The 19,315-nt window shown below is 39.5% G+C and overlaps 1 protein-coding gene across 50 annotated transcripts in view; it reads left to right on the forward strand.

Moving 5' to 3' along the window:
* The window catches only part of TTN (titin), a 348,879-nt gene that overhangs the window by 270,833 nt on the left and 58,731 nt on the right, over positions 1–19,315 (forward strand). For all 50 annotated transcript variants that reach the window (XM_073633763.1, XM_073633783.1, XM_073633784.1 and 47 more), the window contains 29 exons: positions 13–294; positions 418–717; positions 803–1,105; positions 1,862–2,170; positions 2,256–2,537; positions 2,627–2,926; positions 3,025–3,318; positions 3,407–6,373; positions 6,471–6,797; positions 6,886–7,170; positions 7,253–7,552; positions 8,689–8,991; positions 9,538–9,813; positions 9,899–10,198; positions 10,961–11,263; positions 11,352–11,651; positions 11,905–12,192; positions 13,052–13,348; positions 13,523–13,825; positions 13,912–14,217; positions 14,303–14,590; positions 15,665–15,955; positions 16,096–16,383; positions 16,486–17,076; positions 17,168–17,272; positions 17,669–17,866; positions 17,944–18,240; positions 18,338–18,925; positions 19,011–19,313. In XM_073633763.1, coding sequence (XP_073489864.1) covers positions 13–294; positions 418–717; positions 803–1,105; positions 1,862–2,170; positions 2,256–2,537; positions 2,627–2,926; positions 3,025–3,318; positions 3,407–6,373; positions 6,471–6,797; positions 6,886–7,170; positions 7,253–7,552; positions 8,689–8,991; positions 9,538–9,813; positions 9,899–10,198; positions 10,961–11,263; positions 11,352–11,651; positions 11,905–12,192; positions 13,052–13,348; positions 13,523–13,825; positions 13,912–14,217; positions 14,303–14,590; positions 15,665–15,955; positions 16,096–16,383; positions 16,486–17,076; positions 17,168–17,272; positions 17,669–17,866; positions 17,944–18,240; positions 18,338–18,925; positions 19,011–19,313 — 11,574 coding nt within the window. The remainder of the gene's footprint in view (positions 1–12; positions 295–417; positions 718–802; positions 1,106–1,861; positions 2,171–2,255; positions 2,538–2,626; positions 2,927–3,024; positions 3,319–3,406; positions 6,374–6,470; positions 6,798–6,885; positions 7,171–7,252; positions 7,553–8,688; positions 8,992–9,537; positions 9,814–9,898; positions 10,199–10,960; positions 11,264–11,351; positions 11,652–11,904; positions 12,193–13,051; positions 13,349–13,522; positions 13,826–13,911; positions 14,218–14,302; positions 14,591–15,664; positions 15,956–16,095; positions 16,384–16,485; positions 17,077–17,167; positions 17,273–17,668; positions 17,867–17,943; positions 18,241–18,337; positions 18,926–19,010; positions 19,314–19,315) is intronic.

A 19,315-nucleotide genomic window follows, 5' to 3' on the forward strand; every position in this document is an offset into this window, starting at 1 on the left:
TTTTGTTACCAGCTCCACCAGCAATTGAGCTTGATTTCAGAGATAAACTGATTGTAAGAGTTGGAGAGGCATTTGCAATGACTGGTCGGTACTCAGGCAAACCAGCTCCTAAAGTTTCCTGGTTCAAAGATGAAATAACAGTTAAGGAAGATGACCGCACAAAAATCAAGACCACTCCAAATACACTCTGCTTGGGAATACTTAAATCTGTAAGGGGAGATTCAGGCAAATACTGGGTGATTGTTGAAAATAGCACTGGAGCAAGAAAGGGACGGTGTGAAGTGATTGTTGCTGGTAAGGATAACACATTCAATAATATGTAATTGACATCAAAGAATTATGAAGCATGTTTACAAGGAAGTTATTGTTCCACCAAATGTTAAATGCTTTCTTGTTTCTACTCTTTGTTTTGAATAGATCGTCCACAACCACCAGTTGGTCCTGTCATTTTTGATGAGGTTCATAAAGACCATATGGTTGTTTCATGGAAGCCTCCTCTTGATGATGGTGGTAGTGCAATAACCAACTATATCATTGAGAAAAGAGACACAAACAGGGATCTCTGGATTCCTGTAACCTCGGCAACCAACAAAACTACCTGCAAGGTTCCCAAACTGATTGAAGGAAGGGAATACATAATTCGCATCTGTGCAGAAAATTTGTATGGTATCAGTGATCCCCTACTGTCAGATGAAATGAAGGCCAAAGATCGCTTCAGTATGTTATCATTTACACTGTTAAAATGCACATTTATGTAGTGATATAATGCCATTTTAGTTAAATTCATTTTTATTCTGTGTAGGAGTTCCAGAGGCACCCGAGCAACCACTTGTCAAAGAAGTTACAAAAGAGTCTGCTCTAGTCTTATGGAACCGACCCCGTGATGGTGGAAAACCTATATTTGCCTATATTGTGGAAAAGAAGGAAACTATGGCCAATAGGTGGACAAAAGTGTCAAGAGAGCCTATTTATCCAGACACACAATTCAGGGTAACAGACCTTCTGGAGGGATGTGAATATGAATTTAGAGTATCAGCAGAGAATGAAGTAGGTGTCGGTGATCCAAGTCCACCATCCAAACCAGTGTTTGCCAATGATCCAATAGGTATGAGAATAATTTTATTATTTCAGCTAACCAAATTATAATTTGTATTTCAAAAATTTTCTTTGGAAATCATGTCACATTTTTCAGTTTTTCACCACTTCAGCTCCGGAAGGTTTACCCCCTTCATGACCAGGCCATTTTTTGCAATACGGCACTGCGTTACTTGAACTGACAATTGTGCGGTCATAAGACGCTGTACCCCAAAAAAAAATTTGTCCTTTTTTTCCCAAAAATAGAGCTTTCTTTTGGTGGTATTTAATCACCTCTGCAGCTTTTATTGACACTTTTTGGGGACCAGTTACACTAATACAGTTATAAGTGCTAACAAATATGACACCGGCAGGGAAGGGGTTAACATCAGGGGCAATTAAGGTGTTAAATGTCATCCTAGGGTGTGCTTGCTAACTGTTGGGGGGGGTGCTTTGACTGGGGGAAGGTAAAGATCCATGTCCCTGCTTAGCAGAAACACAGGATCAGTACATTCCCCTCTCACAGAACGGCGATCTGCCTGTCTCCCAAACGATCAGTGGGTCCCAGATCACATACTAGGTACATGATCTGGCACAGAGTGGCCGCCACACCTCAGTATAGGTACAGTGGGTGGTCTGCAAGTGGTTAAAAATACTTTTTTAAATTTACAAGATACCTACAGTATGTAATTTACAATGTTTTATATCTGCTACACAATTTCATGAAAAATGAAACTTTAAAATGAATCATTTAAAATGTTATCAAATTTTTAATTTTACTTTTTAGTGAAACCAAGCCCTCCAGTCAACCCAGAAGCCATTGACAAGACCAAAAATTCAGTTGATTTGTCCTGGCACCCTCCAAGACATGATGGTGGAGGCAAGATAATTGGTTACCTTGTTGAATACCAAAAGGTTGGTGAGGAAGAATGGAAGAAATCTAACCATGCCCCTGATGGCTGTCCTGATACAAAACATAAAGTAGTGGGACTTACAGAAGGTGACACATACAAATTTAGAATCAAAGCAGTGAATTCTGCTGGAGAATCTGAACCTGCCTATGTCCGAGACCCAGTGCAAGTTAAAGACAGACTTGGTGAGATCTTAATTTTAGTAAAACACCTAGCTGCTAAATTTTCAATAGTGCTTAAAAAATACTGACACATACATGTTAATTTCAGAACCTCCTGAGTTGATAATTGATGCTAACATGGCACGAGAACAACATGTTAAAGCTGGAAACACTATTGCACTCAGTGCTGTAATCAAAGGAATGCCTTTCCCAAAAGTCACCTGGAAGAAGGCAGACAAAGAGGTACCTTCAAAGGCTGATATTGTGGTCACACCTGTTGGAAGTAAGCTTGAAGTCCGCAACTGTGTCAAGGAAGATGCAGGAGTTTATTCTCTCACAGTAGAAAATGAAGCAGGCTCTAAGACGGTTGAAGTAAAAGTTATTGTACTTGGTAAGATACAGTAATGTTCTGTCTTATTAGTTGAAATAAGAAAAGTAATAAATGATGAGCATTAACCAAGTTTTCGTTTTATATTTCAGATAAACCTGGTCCACCAAGGAATCTACTAGTAAGTGAAATTAGGAGAGATTCTTGCTATCTTACCTGGAAAGAACCTGAGGACAATGGTGGCTCTGTTATTACCAATTATATTGTTGAAAAGCGTGATGTTGCCAATCCTCGTTGGGTGCCAATTTCAACTACATCTAAGAAACACAGTATTATGGCCAGACATCTAATGGAAGGCACACAGTATTTATTCCGAGTTGCTGCAGAAAACCAATATGGACGAAGCTCTTACATTGAAACACCAAAACCAATAAAGGCCATTGATCCAATTTGTAAGCATTGTTTTGAATTTGTCTTGTTGAAAATGAAAATATTTCACTAGAAATATAGTGTTTTTGGCAATATTACAACATTTTTATCTATTATTCAGATCCACCGGGACCACCAAAGAACCTTCATCATGTAGATGTAGACAAGACCGAGGTATCTCTTGCTTGGAATTATCCAGACCGTGATGGTGGTTCTGAGATCACTGGATTTGTAGTTGACTATCAGGAAGATGGGGCAGAGGACTGGACCAACTTCAAGACTGTCTCTATACCAGAATGTGTGGTCACTGGTCTGACCCATGGAAAGATATACAAATTCCGTGTAAGAGCTCAAAATATTGCAGGATTGGGCCGGCCAGACACAACTGTACCAATAGAGTGTCAAGAAAAACTGGGTAATTATCATCATTATTAATATTATAAAAATATAAACATTTACTTTGCAATGTTGAACACAATTTAATTTTATATCTTTAATTTCAGCTGCTCCAACCATTGAAGTTGATGTTAAGTTAATTGAAGGTCTTGTAGTCAAAGCTGGTACAACTGTAAGACTTCCTGCCATTATTAGAGGAATCCCCTTTCCAACTGCAAAATGGGTGACAGACAGTACAGAAATCAAATCTGAAGGCAACTACAAAATTGACACTGACAGTTTTTCAACTGTGCTGACCATTAAGGACTGTACACGAAAGGATACAGGAGAATACCTGCTGACAGTATCGAATGTTGCTGGAAGCAAGACAGTAGCTCTGCATCTAACCGTTTTGGATGTCCCTGGGCCACCAACAGGTCCATTAAATATCCTGGAGGTTACACCTGAATACATGGTTATCTCCTGGAGGCCACCAAAGGATGATGGTGGAAGTGCAGTAATGAACTACATTGTGGAAAAATGTGAAGGCAAGAAAGAAACATGGGGAATAGTTAGCTCTGGAAGCACTCAAACTAAAGCAAAGGTTCCACGACTCCAGAAGGGTTATGAATATACTTTCCGTGTCAGTGCTGAAAATAAGATGGGTATTGGTAAACCTCTAGAGTCAAAACCAACTGTTGCCAAACATATGTTTGACCCACCATCTCCACCAGGAAAGCCTGTGGTTTTTGACATCACTGAAAATGCTGCAACAGTCTCATGGACCATTCCTAAATCTGATGGTGGCAGTCCAATTAGTGGCTATATTGTTGAAAGAAGGGAATTGTCTGGTAAATGGATCAGAGTAAACAAGACTCCAGTGCTTGATCTTAGGTTCCGTGCCACTGGTCTATATGAAGGCAACACCTATGAATTTAGAGTTTTTGCTGAAAATATTGCTGGACTAAGTAAACCATCTCCAATATCCGATCCAATAAAAGCTTCTCGTCCTATAACTCCACCAGGTCCACCTATAAATCCCAAACTTAAAGACAAGAGCAGGGAAACTGCTGACTTGGTATGGACAAAACCAACTAGAGATGGAGGCAGCCCCATTTTAGGATATGTTGTGGAGTGTCAAAAATCAGGATCAGCCCAGTGGAGCAGAATTAACACAGATGACTTAATCAAACAATGTGCTTTCAGGGTTCCAGGTCTGATTGAAGGGAATGAATATAGATTCCGTATAAAAGCAGCAAATGTAGTAGGTGAAGGTGAACCTAGAGAACTTCCAGAATCTGTTATTGCCAAGGACATCCTTCACCCGCCTGAAGTTGATCTTGACTTGACCTGTCGTGACTTACTGACTGTAAGAGTTGGCCAAACAATCAACATTACTGCTCGTGTCAAGGGCAGACCTGACCCAGATATTACATGGTCTAAGGATGGCAAAGTAGTTACTAAAGACAATAGGACTGAAATATCTCAGGATTTCCCTCCAGTTGGCTTGCAGATAAAATCAGCAACAAGGACAGATCATGGCAAATATACAATTGTAGCAAAAAACAGCAGTGGCCAAGCCCAGGGTGTGGTTATTGTCAATGTACTTGATAGACCTGGACCTTGTCAGAACCTTAAGATAAGCTATGTTACCAAAGATTCTTGCATGGTTGCCTGGGAAAACCCACAAGATAATGGTGGTTCCGAGATAACAAACTATATTGTAGAATACCGTGAACCAAGTCAAAGAGGATGGTATGTCATCTCTTCTGATCTTACAAAGAGGTTGATAAAAGCATCTCTTATTGAAAATCATGAATATTTCTTCAGAGTCTGCGCAGAAAACAAGGTTGGTCCTGGTCCAGTTACTGAAACTAAGACACCTATTCTGGCCATCAATCCAGTTGAAAAACCTGGTGAACCTGAGAACCTTCACATTGCTGAAGTAGGCAAGACATTTGTTTTCCTGAAATGGAGACGGCCAGATTATGATGGTGGCAGTCCCAATCTATCATATCATGTTGAAAGAAAACTGAAAGATTCTGATGAATGGGAAAGAGTACATAAAGGAAGTATCAAAGAGACTTCTTACCTTATAGATAGATGTAGTGAAAATCAATTGTATCAATTTAGAGTTCAGACCAAAAATGAAGGCGGGGAAAGCAACTGGGTAAAGACAGCTGAAGTTTTAGTGAAGGAGGAATTACTGAAACCTGCACTAGATTTGAAATTAACTGGAGTCCTAGTTGTGAAAGCAGGAGAAACAATTAGAATTGAAGCTGGAGTAAGAGGAAAACCACAACCAGAAATTGCTTGGGCAAAAGACAAAGATACTACAGATATTACAAAATCACCTAGGCTGAAAGTTGAAACTGGATTAGATTACACCAAATTTATCCTTGAGAAATCTAGGCGATCTGACAGTGGCAAGTTTGTTGTCACAGCCACAAACCCTGCTGGAAGCTTTACAGCACATGCTTCTGTAAATGTTCTTGATGTGCCAGGCGAAGTAAGAAATCTGAAAGTTTCTGATGTATCAATTGACAGATGTACACTAAGCTGGGATCCACCAGAAGATGATGGAGGATGTGAAATACAAAATTATATTTTGGAGAAATGTGAGAGCAAGCGAATGGTTTGGTCTACATACTCTGCTTCCGTGATTCTCACTCATGCACACGTCACTCGTCTGATAGAAGGAAATGAATATATATTTAGAGTACGTGCTGAAAATAAATTGGGTACTGGTCCACCCACAGAAACCAAACCAATTGTTGCTAAAACAAAATACAATAGGCCTGGACCTCCCGAGCCTCCAGAGGTCACCAAAGTAAGTAAAGAAGAAATGACAGTCGTCTGGAACCCACCAGAATATGATGGTGGCAAGTCTATCACTGGATATATTCTAGAAAAGAAAGAAAAGAGATCACTGAGATGGGTTGCTGTAACTAAGAGTTCCATCCCAGAAAGACGTCTGAAAGTCACAAACCTTATCCCAGGACATGAATACCAATTCCGTGTAAAAGCAGAAAATGAAATCGGTCTGGGAGATCCAAGTGGACCATCAAGACCTGTAGTTGCAAAAGACCCAATAGGTATTTTGTAGTTTTGATTTAAAGATTGTTTTATTCACTGCTTTTTTGTTTAAAAGCTAATTTTAAGATGCTTATCACTGTTGTTTTTTTTTTTCAGAACCTCCAGGCCCTCCAACAAATCTAAAAGTGGCTGATAGTACCAAGACCTCCATTACTCTGGGATGGGGAAAACCTGTCTTTGATGGTGGTGCTCCAATCATTGGATATGTTGTAGAAATGAGGCCTAAAACTGAAGTTAAGGACAAGGATCCAGAGGCTGGATGGAAGAGACTGAATGTTGCTGCTCAGTTGATCCACACACAGTTTACTGCCACCACTCTTGATGAAAAGCAACAATATGAGTTTAGAGTTTCTGCACAGAACCAAATTGGCATTGGAAGGCCTGCTGAACTCAAAGAGCCTGTGTCACCTAAAGAAATACTTGGTATATATTGTTTTCACAAAACAATTGCAAATATATCATGTTTATTGTAGAATGATGATATTAATTGTAATTATTGTCCTTTTTGCAGAATCTCCTGAAATTGAACTAGATGCCAGTATGAGAAAATTGGTCACTGTTAGAGCAGGTTGTCCTATCAGACTGTTTGCAATGGTGAGAGGAAGACCATCACCTAAAGTTACATGGAGGAGAATGGGAATTGATAATGTTGTCAGGAAAGGACAAGTTGACCTTCTTGATACCATGGCTTTCTTAGTAATCCAAAACTCTACACGTGATGATTCAGGCAAATATTCTTTGTCACTTGTTAATGCTGCTGGAGAAAAAGCAGTGTTCGTCAATGTCAGGGTACTTGGTAAGTAAATCAATTAAAATGATAAATACATATACTTGTTTTGGTGCATTGCTGTAATGGGTGTTTTTGTTTTGGTCTACAGACACTCCTGGACCTGTGGCTGACTTTACAGTCTCAGATGTCACAAAGATGTCATGTCAGCTCTCATGGGTACCTCCAGAAAATGATGGTGGTAGTCCTGTTACACACTACATCTTAGAAAAGCGTGAAGTTGACCGAAAGACATGGGCAACAGTGGTGGCAGACTGGAAGAAGACTAGTTTTAAGGTTGCCAATCTTGTACCTGGAACTGAATACTTCTTCAGAGTCACAGCTGTCAATGAATATGGCTCTGGTGTTCCAAGAGACTCTCCTAAAGGTGTACTCGCAACAGATCCAATAAGTAAGTACTACAAATTTTATCTATATTTTAATTCAAATTTCCATTTTTCACTGATTTTGGTGTGTTAAATCACATAACAATTTATTACTCAGCGACTCTGGCAGTAAGATCTCTGCACTTGACATAATAAGCCTGCACATTTGTCACAGTAACATTACATAAGGTCCTTTCTACCTTGTTAGATGTATGATATAATACATTATTTATATATAGAGAGAGATATATATAGATCTATATATAGAGATATATATACATATATATATATATATATATCTCTATATATAGATCTATATATAGATCTCTCTCTCTCTCTCTCTATATATATATATATATATTTATATGTAGATCTACATATATTTATATATAGATATATATATCTATATATATATATAGATATATATAGATATAGATAGATAGATAGATAGATAGATAGATAGATAGATAGATAGATAGATAGATAGATAGATAGATAGATAGATAGATAGATAGATAGAAATTCAACCACAGGTGTGAGAACTGCGACTCCAAGTTTATAATTTGATCGGAAATTTCAGAATGATCGGAAGAACTTGTAGTTTGAGTTACCAAAGGATCTCAAAAGATACAAAAAGCCAGCAGGATATTGGGATTACCTAGTGCCACAAAAAAGTAAATCACTTTTGTACGATATAACCATTTAAGTGAACTTGTAGGGATTTTCTTTGGACCCCTTAACAGCCCACATTTGTATCTAACCATTTTTAACCCAAAACATGCCCCCCTCCAAATTATGCTCGCCTATTGGCTTATTGTTTGGTCACCAGTCATGATTAGAGGACCTGTCTTACAGAAGGGGGTCTTAGTGAAAGGTCCACTGTGGAGTTGAACAGGTTTCGAGTACAAGGGTTTAATTTACTAAATGCTAAAGAAAGTGTTTTTTACATAGAGGAGCACATTAGCATTAGGGCCAAAGGATGGGATCATATCAGCCTAAATCAATGTCATTCCAGGTTCTGACAAACCAATTCAAACTCTTCACTGCTACTGTTTAAGTTGATAATATTAATATTGTTTAGGAACCCAAGGGAATCATTTATATTATTAATGCATTCCTGTTTTGTTGTTTGCCTTAACATTTTACCTGTTTAATTCAACAGGTGAGCCAGATCCACCTAAGAAGCTTGATGTTACAGAGATCACAAAGAACAGTGCCACACTGGCTTGGCTTCCACCCCTGCGTGACGGCGGTGCCAAGATTGATGGCTACATTATTAGCTACCAAGTTGAAGGACAACCTGAGAACAACTGGACCCAATATTCTGTTGTAAAAGATTTAAATATTGTGGTTGTTGGACTTAAAGAAGGCACAAAATACAAGTTCAGGGTAGCAGCCAGAAACTCTGTTGGTGTGAGCTTGCCAAGAGAAGCTGAAGGAATGTTTGAGATTAAAGAACAGCTTTGTAAGTTATATGTTCCACAAGATTTACCATTTTAATTCTACCATCTGAATGCATCTGTAAAGGATAAGTTCACTTTTGTCAAATGTTACACCTGTATTTGCATGTAACATGTTCAACATACACCACCTCACCCCCCCAATTTCCCTCCCCCTTCCCTGTGACGGCAGACAGGGGACCTTCTCCCCACAACCGCTGTCATAATTAAAAAACAGCATGGGTGGGCAGGGATCCTGATGAGCACTCTCATAGTTCATTGATATTCCTGGACTTCAATATTTGCCTGCATGTATCAGAGGTACAGGCAGACAGCTATACGGACAATCTGCAAAAGCCTGACATTGCACTGGGGATCTGTTGATCGTGGGTACAATGCTTTACAGGCTCCTAAGAAAAAAAATAATAAATGCACATTTTTTACTTGCAAAAGGTGAACTTAGCCTTTATAGTAAAAATTTTAGGCTGAATAATTAATCATTTAGGTAGGTTATAATGTAGAAATCTGCTTAATCTATGTATGTATGTATTTATTTATTTATTTATTTATAGTGCCACCTAAGATCCTAATGCCTGATCAGATAAGCATCAAAGCAGGACAGAAATTAAGAATTGAAGCCCATGTTTACGGAAAACCAGCACCTGTATCTAAATGGATGAAAGCGGATGTTGATGTTAATCCATCAAGTCGTTTGGCTGTACACAAAGGACAGAATTCCACTGTGCTTATAATAAAAGATGTGACAAGGAAAGACAGTGGATATTACTCACTATCTGCAGAAAACAGCTCTGGTGTTGCCACTCATAGGATCCGTGTAGTTGTTATGGGTATGTATGAGTTTATTTAGGCCTGATATTTTTCACTGGAATCAGATACAAAAAAGATCACTAATATGTTGTTGGTTTGCTACAGATATTCCAGGTCCTCCAGAACGACCTTTTGAGATTTCTGAGATAGATTCTGATGCCTGCACACTCTCATGGCACTTGCCTCTTGAAGATGGTGGTAGTAACATTACCAACTACGTAGTTGAAAAGTGTGATGTAAGCAGGGGAGACTGGATCACAGCTGTTACATCAGTCACCAAAACTGGTTGCCGTGTCGGAAAACTTATCCCAGGACAAGAGTACATCTTCAGGGTCCGTGCTGAGAACCGCTTTGGAGTATCAGAACCAATTACATCTGATCAGGTTCTTGCTAAATTTCCATTCGGTATGTACACAAACCAACTTTTACTACTGCATTGAAAGCACCAGCTTGTTTTGAAATACCTACCAATTTTAAGCAGAAACATGGTTCTAAAGCCTAAACTTTTTTTACATTAATGCATTCATTGCAATGTATCCCCCCACCCCTCCTTTTACTTACTTGAACCCTCATTCAATCCAGCACTGTTCCAATCTGCAGCTCTTCTCTCCCCTCACTTCCTGGTCTCACTGGCTTTGCTGAAGGACCAATGGCTCCTGCTGCTGTCAATCAAAGCTAGTGATGAGGAGCGTGGGTGGGGCCGAGCACCGCTGTCTTTATCAATAGATGCAGACAGCGAGGATCGGAAGTGAGCCTATGCGAGTGCCTCTGTAGGAAGCGGCTTTCTATGGGGCACTCACTTGCCTGGGAAGGAGGAGCCAGAAGCGCCGGCTGGGACCTGAGAAGAGTAGGTTTGGAGCCGCTCTGTGCAATTCCAAGTATAAACTTATTTTTTTTCAATTCATTTACAGTCACTTTAACCCAAATTAAAACCAAATTTATATGCTATGCATTATAATATATATAGACATAAACATAGCATAATAATGAAAGTTCGCAGTTATTGAACTTTTGTGACAATCTTCATTGTCCTCAGTATGTTGTCTAATCTTTACATGCTTCACAAAGGTCCAGAGCATCCTTTCATGTTTAATTATATTAAAATGTAAATTAATGTGAGACAGGTGCACTTTAAATTAAATGTAAAGTATTATTTTGTTATTTCAGATGTTCCCAGTGAACCAAAGAATGCCCGTGTTACCAAGGTTAATAAAGACTGCATATTTGTTGCATGGGATAGACCTGATAATGATGGAGGAAGCCCCATTACAGGTTATGCTATTGAACGTAAGGAAAGAAATAGCCTTTTGTGGGTCAAGGCCAATGACACTGCAGTGCGCTCAACAGAATATCCATGCATTGGCATGATTGAAGGCTTGGAGTATACTTTCAGAATTTCTGCACTAAACAGAGCTGGATCAAGCAAACCAAGCAAACCTACTGAGTATGTCACTGCAAGAGCACCAGTTGGTATGTATAATATGTATTGCAGGCAATGTTATCCCCACCAAACTGCCCATTTTATTTGAAATATCTTAAAAATAATGTTAATTTACAGATCCACCTGGAAAACCTGAAGTTATTGATATCACAAGGAGCACTGTGTCCCTTGTATGGACAAGACCAAAGCACGATGGTGGAAGTAAAATTGTCGGCTACATTGTGGAAGCATGCAAACTTCCTGGTGAAAAGTGGGTGAAGTGCAACACTGCTGCTTCTCAAGTCCCAACAGAAGAATTTACTGTTACCGACTTGGAGGAGAATGAGAAATACCAGTTCAGAGTAACTGCCAAGACTGCCATCAACATCAGCAGGCCATCTGAACCATCGGATCCAGTTGTCATTCAGGCAGAAAATGGTATTACTCCAATTACATTTATCTAAGAGAAAGCAAACAAATGTGGCTCTTACTGGAGCAAAGTATATTGCATTAGATAAGCAAATCATTTACATCATCTTTAGAATATTCTCTAGCTAAGACATGAATAACCTATCATAAGCTAACACAACATAAAACCTTCATAATCAAGTATTTCAAAACGGCTCAAATCAAGCCCAGAAATAAAAATAGTTTAGAGTATTCTGATTTTGACTCTTTGTTTTATTTTCAGTTCCACCCAAGATCGACCTCAGTATACAGATGAAATCCCTGATCACTGTCAAAGCAGGAGAAAATGTATGTCTTGATGCTCAAGTATTTGGTAAGCCAATGCCAACAGTCACCTGGAAAAAGGACGGGGAAGTTGTAAAACCTGCTGAAGGTATTAAAATATCATCCAAGAGGAATCTTTTCCTTCTGGAACTGTTCAGTGTTAACCGCAAGGAAACAGGAGAATATAGTATTGTGGCAGAAAATGCCAGTGGCTCCAAATCTGCAACTATCAAGCTCAAAGTCCTAGGTATGTTCATGTTACTTGTTGTAACTATCACACTAAATTTTAAAAACATGAATTTTAATCACTAACTACCTTACAACTGTAATTTGATCACAGAATATATTTGTTTATGTATTGGTAATGTTTGCAGTATGTCAATTGCACACAAGCCCCAAGGCAAATGGCGTCCACTGTGCACTCACTCACTGCACACGTTGTTCATGGCTGCAGCTCAGAGATCTATTCTGTGTATGCCAGCCAGGGCATGCCAACTTGGGCACTGCACAATTTGGGTGGGGGTCATCGTCCTCAATAATACACATCATTATCCCTGTGTGGTTGACCTGCTGTGAATATAGGCAGTGACGCTGCTAAAGAAGGAACCCCTCTGTGACAGCACTGCATTCCCTGTCAATCAGCCATGAAGGGAGGGTGATGTGTACTAATGATAGTGCAATTGCTTGTAAAAGGGAGAGCGATTGTAATGACAGGCTCTGATTTAGCTCTTCTGGCTTCATTAGCACAGGCTGCAGAGTCTGAATGCAGTTGAGCCTAAGTCAGCTGAAGCACTGCCTGAATAGGTTTGTCTGTATGCATTAACACTTTTCTGCATGTGTGCACTTTTTACTTTCCACTTTCATCCTTGTCACTAAGATATACTAAGATACACTAAGATATGCACAGTGGCACCGAGCATGAACATACTTCAGGGTGTCAGACAAGGATAAAAGTGGACTGTAGAAATTTTTAAAGACCCTTGGATGAGCGTAGTTGGTTTATGTAAAAAAAAAAAAAAATTACCTTAGATGTCAGTTAATTAACTAAAACGCCATAAATGATGTCTACAAAATGTCAATACCTCTGTATGTTAATCTTTCTTTAGATAAACCTGGACCTCCTGCTTCTGTTAAGATAAACCATATGTATACTGATCGGGCCATGCTTAGCTGGGAGCCGCCACTTGAAGATGGAGGTTCTGATATTACAAACTATGTAATTGACAAGCGTGAAACAAGTCGTCCTAACTGGGCACAAGTGACTGCTAATGTGCAAACCACCAGTTGCAGCGTGGAGAAGTTGATTGAAGGACATGAGTATCAGTTCCGTATTTCTGCTGAAAACAAATATGGTGTTGGAGATCCTATCCTAACTGAGTCTGTGATTGCTAAGAACCCATATGGTAAGACATGTGTTAAATGTATACTGAGGTTTTTATAGTATATGTTAAATGTATACTGAGGCTTTCAAGAGCAGAGAAGCTCAAACTTCACATTTTCATTTGAAGTTTAAGTAATTAAAGTTGCTTTTTTGTCTCCTTCATTTTATTTTAAAAATGTTTTATTCTTCTTCACAGATGTACCTGGACAGTGTGATCCACCAGTAATAAGTAACATTACAAAGGATCACATGACTGTAAGCTGGAAAGCACCAGCTGAAGATGGTGGCTCTCCAATAACTGGATATATGCTTGAAAAACGTGACACAAAGTCTTTCAATTGGACCAAGGTAACCAGAAAACCTGTAATGGAAAGAACAGTAAAAGCAACAGGACTTCAAGAAGGTAATGAATATGAGTACAGAGTGACTGCCTTGAACAAAGCTGGACCAGGCAAGCCTAGCAACTCATCAAAGGCAGTAATTGCTATTGATCCTCAGTGTAAGTTGTAACCTCCAGTGGATAAAATCCAAATTATGATTTTGTTTTGACTAACAGTCTATTAAATGTTTGTATGTTTTTTCTAGATCCACCTGGACCACCTGCTTTCCCAAAGGTTGTTGACACAACCCGTAGCAGTATAAGCCTGTCCTGGAGTAAACCTGCTTATGATGGTGGCAGCCCCATAATTGGTTACCTGGTTGAAGTTAAACGAGCAGACACAGATAACTGGGTGCGATGCAACTTGCCCAAAAACCTGCAGGACACCCACTACACTGTTACTGGCCTGATGGAAAGCACTGAATATCAGTTCCGTGTCTCAGCAGTGAATAAAATTGGTTACAGTGATCCCAGTGAAATTCCAGACAAACATACTGCTAAAGACATTTTAAGTAAGTACATTTATTATTACGATTCACTTTATTTTGTTACTGTTTGCATGAATGTAATGTAATTCTTTTTTCTTTTATCAAACAGTTGCACCTGAAGGAGAGCTTGATGCTGAACTGAGAAAAGCTCTTGTGCTCCGTGCTGGTGTTACAATGAGGATCTATGTACCTGTTAGAGGGCGCCCAGATCCAAAGATATCATGGTCTAAACTGAATGCCAACATTAAAGAGAGGCAGGGACTTGATATCAAGACTACAGGTCATGACACTTTCCTGCGTTGTGAAAATGTCAACAAGTATGATGCTGGCAAATATATCTTGACACTAGAGAACAGCAGTGGTGTGAAGTCCTATACTATTGTGGTCAAAGTGCTTGGTAAGTAAATGATATTTACTGTTAAATTAATGTTTTAGACTTAGGAGGTTCAAACAGTGTGGCACAAAGTAAGATAAAAGTGCTTCTTAGAGAACAACATTGGGGACAAAGAGCACATCCAAGTGCCTGCTTTGTCCACATTTAAAATGTTTTTCTGGATTTCCATTAGTCTTACCCAGCTTTTTTCAACCGGGGTGCCATCAGAGATCGTTAGGGGTGCTGGGGCATCCTGGTACAGAAAGGCATTCGGATCTGACTGAGCTCCCGCTCTTCTGCAAAAACATCAGTACATCGGGAGCTCGATCAGCATAGTTATGTGCAGAGCAGAGGAAGGGGGAGGTGTCTTCCAGAGTCCTGGGCTCTCCACCTCCCCCTACAGGGCAATTGCCGGCAATGCAGTACCCAGCAGCGAGTCCAGGTATAGTACTGCAGATTTCAAAAAGATTGTTTGTGGGCACACATGTTTGTGTATGTTTATATGCGCACGAGTGTATATATACAGTATGTACTTACATTCGTTTTAATCTTGACCCCTGATTCTTTACGATCAGGACTGGTTTTTTAGGACTTCACGATAGCAGCACAGACTGCTGCACCTCTAAAAAGTAGCCCATCGCTTTTCAGAAACATTTGACAGGTGGTTAAAAGGCAATATGTCACCTCCTTAATGCCTGTTTTGTTAAAACGAGACCCTAAACAAGGACATAAGTACCCCCGGGGGGTACTTATGCCCTTGTTTAGGGTCTCTTCTTAACAAATATTTGGGATGTTGGCAACGCTTTACTGAGAATTATACTTCTCCCAGTGGTTCACCATTTATACTTAATGCCTGTTTTAACCCACTAAATGCAGTATCATCGTGCCGCAACCGTGGTTGCAGCGCAGCCCCATCCAACTGGGGGTATACTTCCTGTCATGGTCACAGCATGTGCACAACCTCTGCAGCTAAAGGAGGTGCAGTTGGGGTTGGTAATTTTTATAGATTAGTTAAAGTTTTAATGTGATTATCACATTCCAAACATTTTAAATTTTTCTGCATACATATATTTAAAAAAATGTGTTCATGCATTATAGATACTCCTGGGCCACCAGTAAACCTCATCATTAAGGACACCTCCAAGGACTCAGCCATGATTTCATGGGATCCCCCAGTTATTGATGGTGGTAGTCCAATCAAGAATTATATTGTTGAAAAACGTGATGCAGACAGAAAGGCTTGGTCTACAGTATCAACGGACTGTGCTAAAACATCATTTAGGATCACTAACCTTGAAGAAGGCAAGGCCTACTTCTTCAGAGTGTTGGCAGAAAATGAATATGGCATTGGTGAGCCATGTGAAACTCATGATGCTGTGAAAGCTTCTGGTAAGTAATTATTTGTATATATATGTTATTAAACAATGCTGCAGCAGAGATGATATGGCATTGAGATTTTTACATATTGGGCATGGCTTCCTTATTTCTGGCAATATTAAGTAATATGCTTTTTTGTCTGGTTCTTTTAGAAAAACCTGGACCAGTTATAGATCTGAAAGCACTGGCTGTATCAAAATCATCATGCACCATTGCATGGAAGAAACCATTAAGTGATGGAGGAAGTCGTATCACTGGATACGTTGTAGAGAATTTGATCTCCGAGGACAAGTGGAAAGATGTAATGAGATCAAAAAATCTTCAGTACACAATGAAAGATCTGACTGAAGGAAAGGAGTACACCTTTAGAGTGGTCGCCCAAAATGATGCTGGTTTCAGTTCTCCAAATGAAATTTCAATTGTAGCCAGGGATGATATTGGTATGTGTATCTTACCCAATCTGAAGCATGTCAATAACCATTTAGTAATCAAATCAGTGTAATTGTTGCATTCCTTTAGTAATACCAGTGTTTTTTCCTCAGTTGCACCAAATCTAGACTTAAAGGATCTGCCAGATTTATGCTACATTGCCAAGGAGGGAAGCACTTTCCGACTCAAAATCCCAGTCAGTGGTAAGCCTGCACCTACAGTTACATGGAGGAAAGGTGAAGACAAGGTTTTGACTGAAAGTGGTAGAGTAACTGTTGAGTATACTGCTGTGAACACTACCTTGACAGTTCGTGAGTGCCAGAAAGATGATGCCTCAAAATACACAATCACTTTGAAGAATCTAGCTGGCACCAAAGAATCTACCCTCTTTGTGAAAGTAGTTGGAAAACCTGGAATTCCAACAGGTCCAGTTAAGTTTGATGAAGTGACTGCAGATGCTATCACACTGATCTGGGCTCCTCCAAAAGATGATGGTGGTTCGGAAATTACAAACTATATCCTGGAAAAGAGAGACTCTGTGACAAATAAGTGGGTAACCTGTGCTTCTGCTGTACAGAAGACATCATTCAGAGTTACCAGACTCCATGAAGGAACTGAATACATCTTCAAAGTCAGTGCTGAAAATAAGTATGGGGTTGGTGAAGGCCTTAAATCAGATTCAATTGTGGCAAGGCATCCATTTGGTAAGCCATCATCAGCAAGGGGGTGGTTTAAAAATATACACACCTGTATGTAGAATTTAAGTTGACTAATTACATTAACTATGTCTTCTAGATGTACCAGATGCTCCTCCACCACCAAAGATTGTGACAATAAGGCACGATTCTGCAAACCTCACCTGGGTCGACCCAAGGAAGACTGGTGGGTCACCAATCACAGGTATGTTTTTTTAAATAAAAACAGATACCTTGCAATTGGAAGCAATGTCAAAAGAGTGTTCATATATCGTATGTAGCTGCAGGTTAAATTGTTCACGTTAAAATATATATATTTTTTTTTAACATGTTAACATATTCCAGCTATAAACTGCAAGATAGTATATGGCTCCACCAGAGACCATATACAGCCGTGCCTATGGTTTAGATTCCCTACAGACTGAATGAGGGCATTGCTAAGCTAAGGGTGTATTGTAGCTTTAGAATGACCATTGCATCAACAGTAAAAAAAAATTATCTGATGTTTTTACCTGCATGTTGTGCATTGCAAATGTATATGCTATCAAGCTAAAACATTTTGCAATGTAGGTTGTAACTTTGATATTACATTGTTGTTTAGGCTATTACATTGAATTCAAAGAAAGAAACAGCCTGCTCTGGAAAAGAGCCAGTACCACTCCACTAAGAATGAGGGACTACAGAGTTGCAGGTTTAACTGAAGGCCTAGAATATGAATTTAGAGTTATGGCTATCAATCTTGCTGGAGTTGGGAAACCAAGTCTGCCATCTGAGTCAGTTGTGGCTCTTGATCCAATTGGTAAGTGCAAAAGTCCTTGTTAAATGAATGCAGTAATGTGTTTAAGTACATGATACTGATTTCTTGATTCCTTTTAGATCCTCCTGGTAAACCTGAGGTGATCAGTGTCACTAGGAGTTCAGCAACGCTTATCTGGACAGAACCAAAATATGATGGCGGACACAAACTGACTGGATACGTTGTTGAGAAACGTGATTTACCAGCAAAGAGCTGGATGAAGGCCAACCATGTCAATGTTCAGGAATGTGCATATACTGTTAATGATCTAATAGAAGGTGGAAAATATGAATTCAGAATAAGAGCTAAAAACACTGCAGGTGCCATTAGTCCTCCATCAGAGACAACTGGAACTGTTGTTTGCAAGGAGGAGTATGGTATGTGTCAAGCAGCCTTTTTATTAATGTTTTCTGATATATATAGCTGTATCACCTAAAATATTTCCTGACCTTTGATTTTCAATTCTCTTCACAGAGGCACCCACAATTGTTATTGATCCAGCTGTTAAAGAAGGTTTAACAGTTAAAGCAGGAGATACAATTGTCATGACTGCAACAAGAATTCTTGGCAAACCACCCCCAACCTCTGTGTGGTCCAAAGCAGGAAAGGACTTTAAGCCATCTGATATTGTGCAGATAGAAACAGGTCCAACATCATCCACCCTATCTGTGAAATATGCATCCCGTAAAGATTCTGGGGAGTATACAATAACAGCCAGCAACCCTTTTGGCACAAAAGAAGAGCATGTGCATGTCAAAGTTTTAGATGTCCCTGGCCCTCCAGGACCAATTGAAACCAGCAACGTATCTGCAGAAAAAGCTACGCTCAACTGGACTCCTCCTGCTGAAGATGGAGGTTCACCAATAACCTCTTACACTCTTGAAAAGAGAGAAACCAGTCGCTTGCTTTGGACTTTGGTGGCTGAAAATATTCAGTCATGTAGACATGTTGTCAGCAAACTGATCCAAGGCAATGAATACATCTTCCGTGTGTCTGCTGTTAATCAATATGGTGTGGGTGAACCTGTACAATCTGAGCCTGTGAAGATGGTGGACAGATTTGGTAAGTAATAAAATGGAACAATTAACATAAAATGTATCCTTACCAGAATAGCCATGCTTATTTATGCATTTACTTCCTCACTTAGGTCCTCCTGGTCCTCCTGGCAAACCAGAAGCAACAAATGTAACTAAGGATACAATAACCATAGCTTGGAAACGTCCAGTTGATGATGGTGGTAGCGAAATCACAGGTTACATTGTTGAGAGAAAAGAGAAGAAGGGATTGAGATGGGTGAGAGCATCAAAGAAACCAGTTTCTGACCTTAGACTTAAAGTGACTGGACTCACAGAAGGCAATGAGTATGAATTCCGAGTAAGCGCAGAAAATAAAGCTGGAGTAGGACCACCAAGTGATTCTTCTCTACCAGTCTTAACCAAAGATATTGCATGT

Source organism: Aquarana catesbeiana, linkage group LG06 (assembly GCF_042186555.1).
Source record: "Aquarana catesbeiana isolate 2022-GZ linkage group LG06, ASM4218655v1, whole genome shotgun sequence".
NCBI classification, from domain to species: Eukaryota; Metazoa; Chordata; class Amphibia; order Anura; family Ranidae; genus Aquarana; species Aquarana catesbeiana.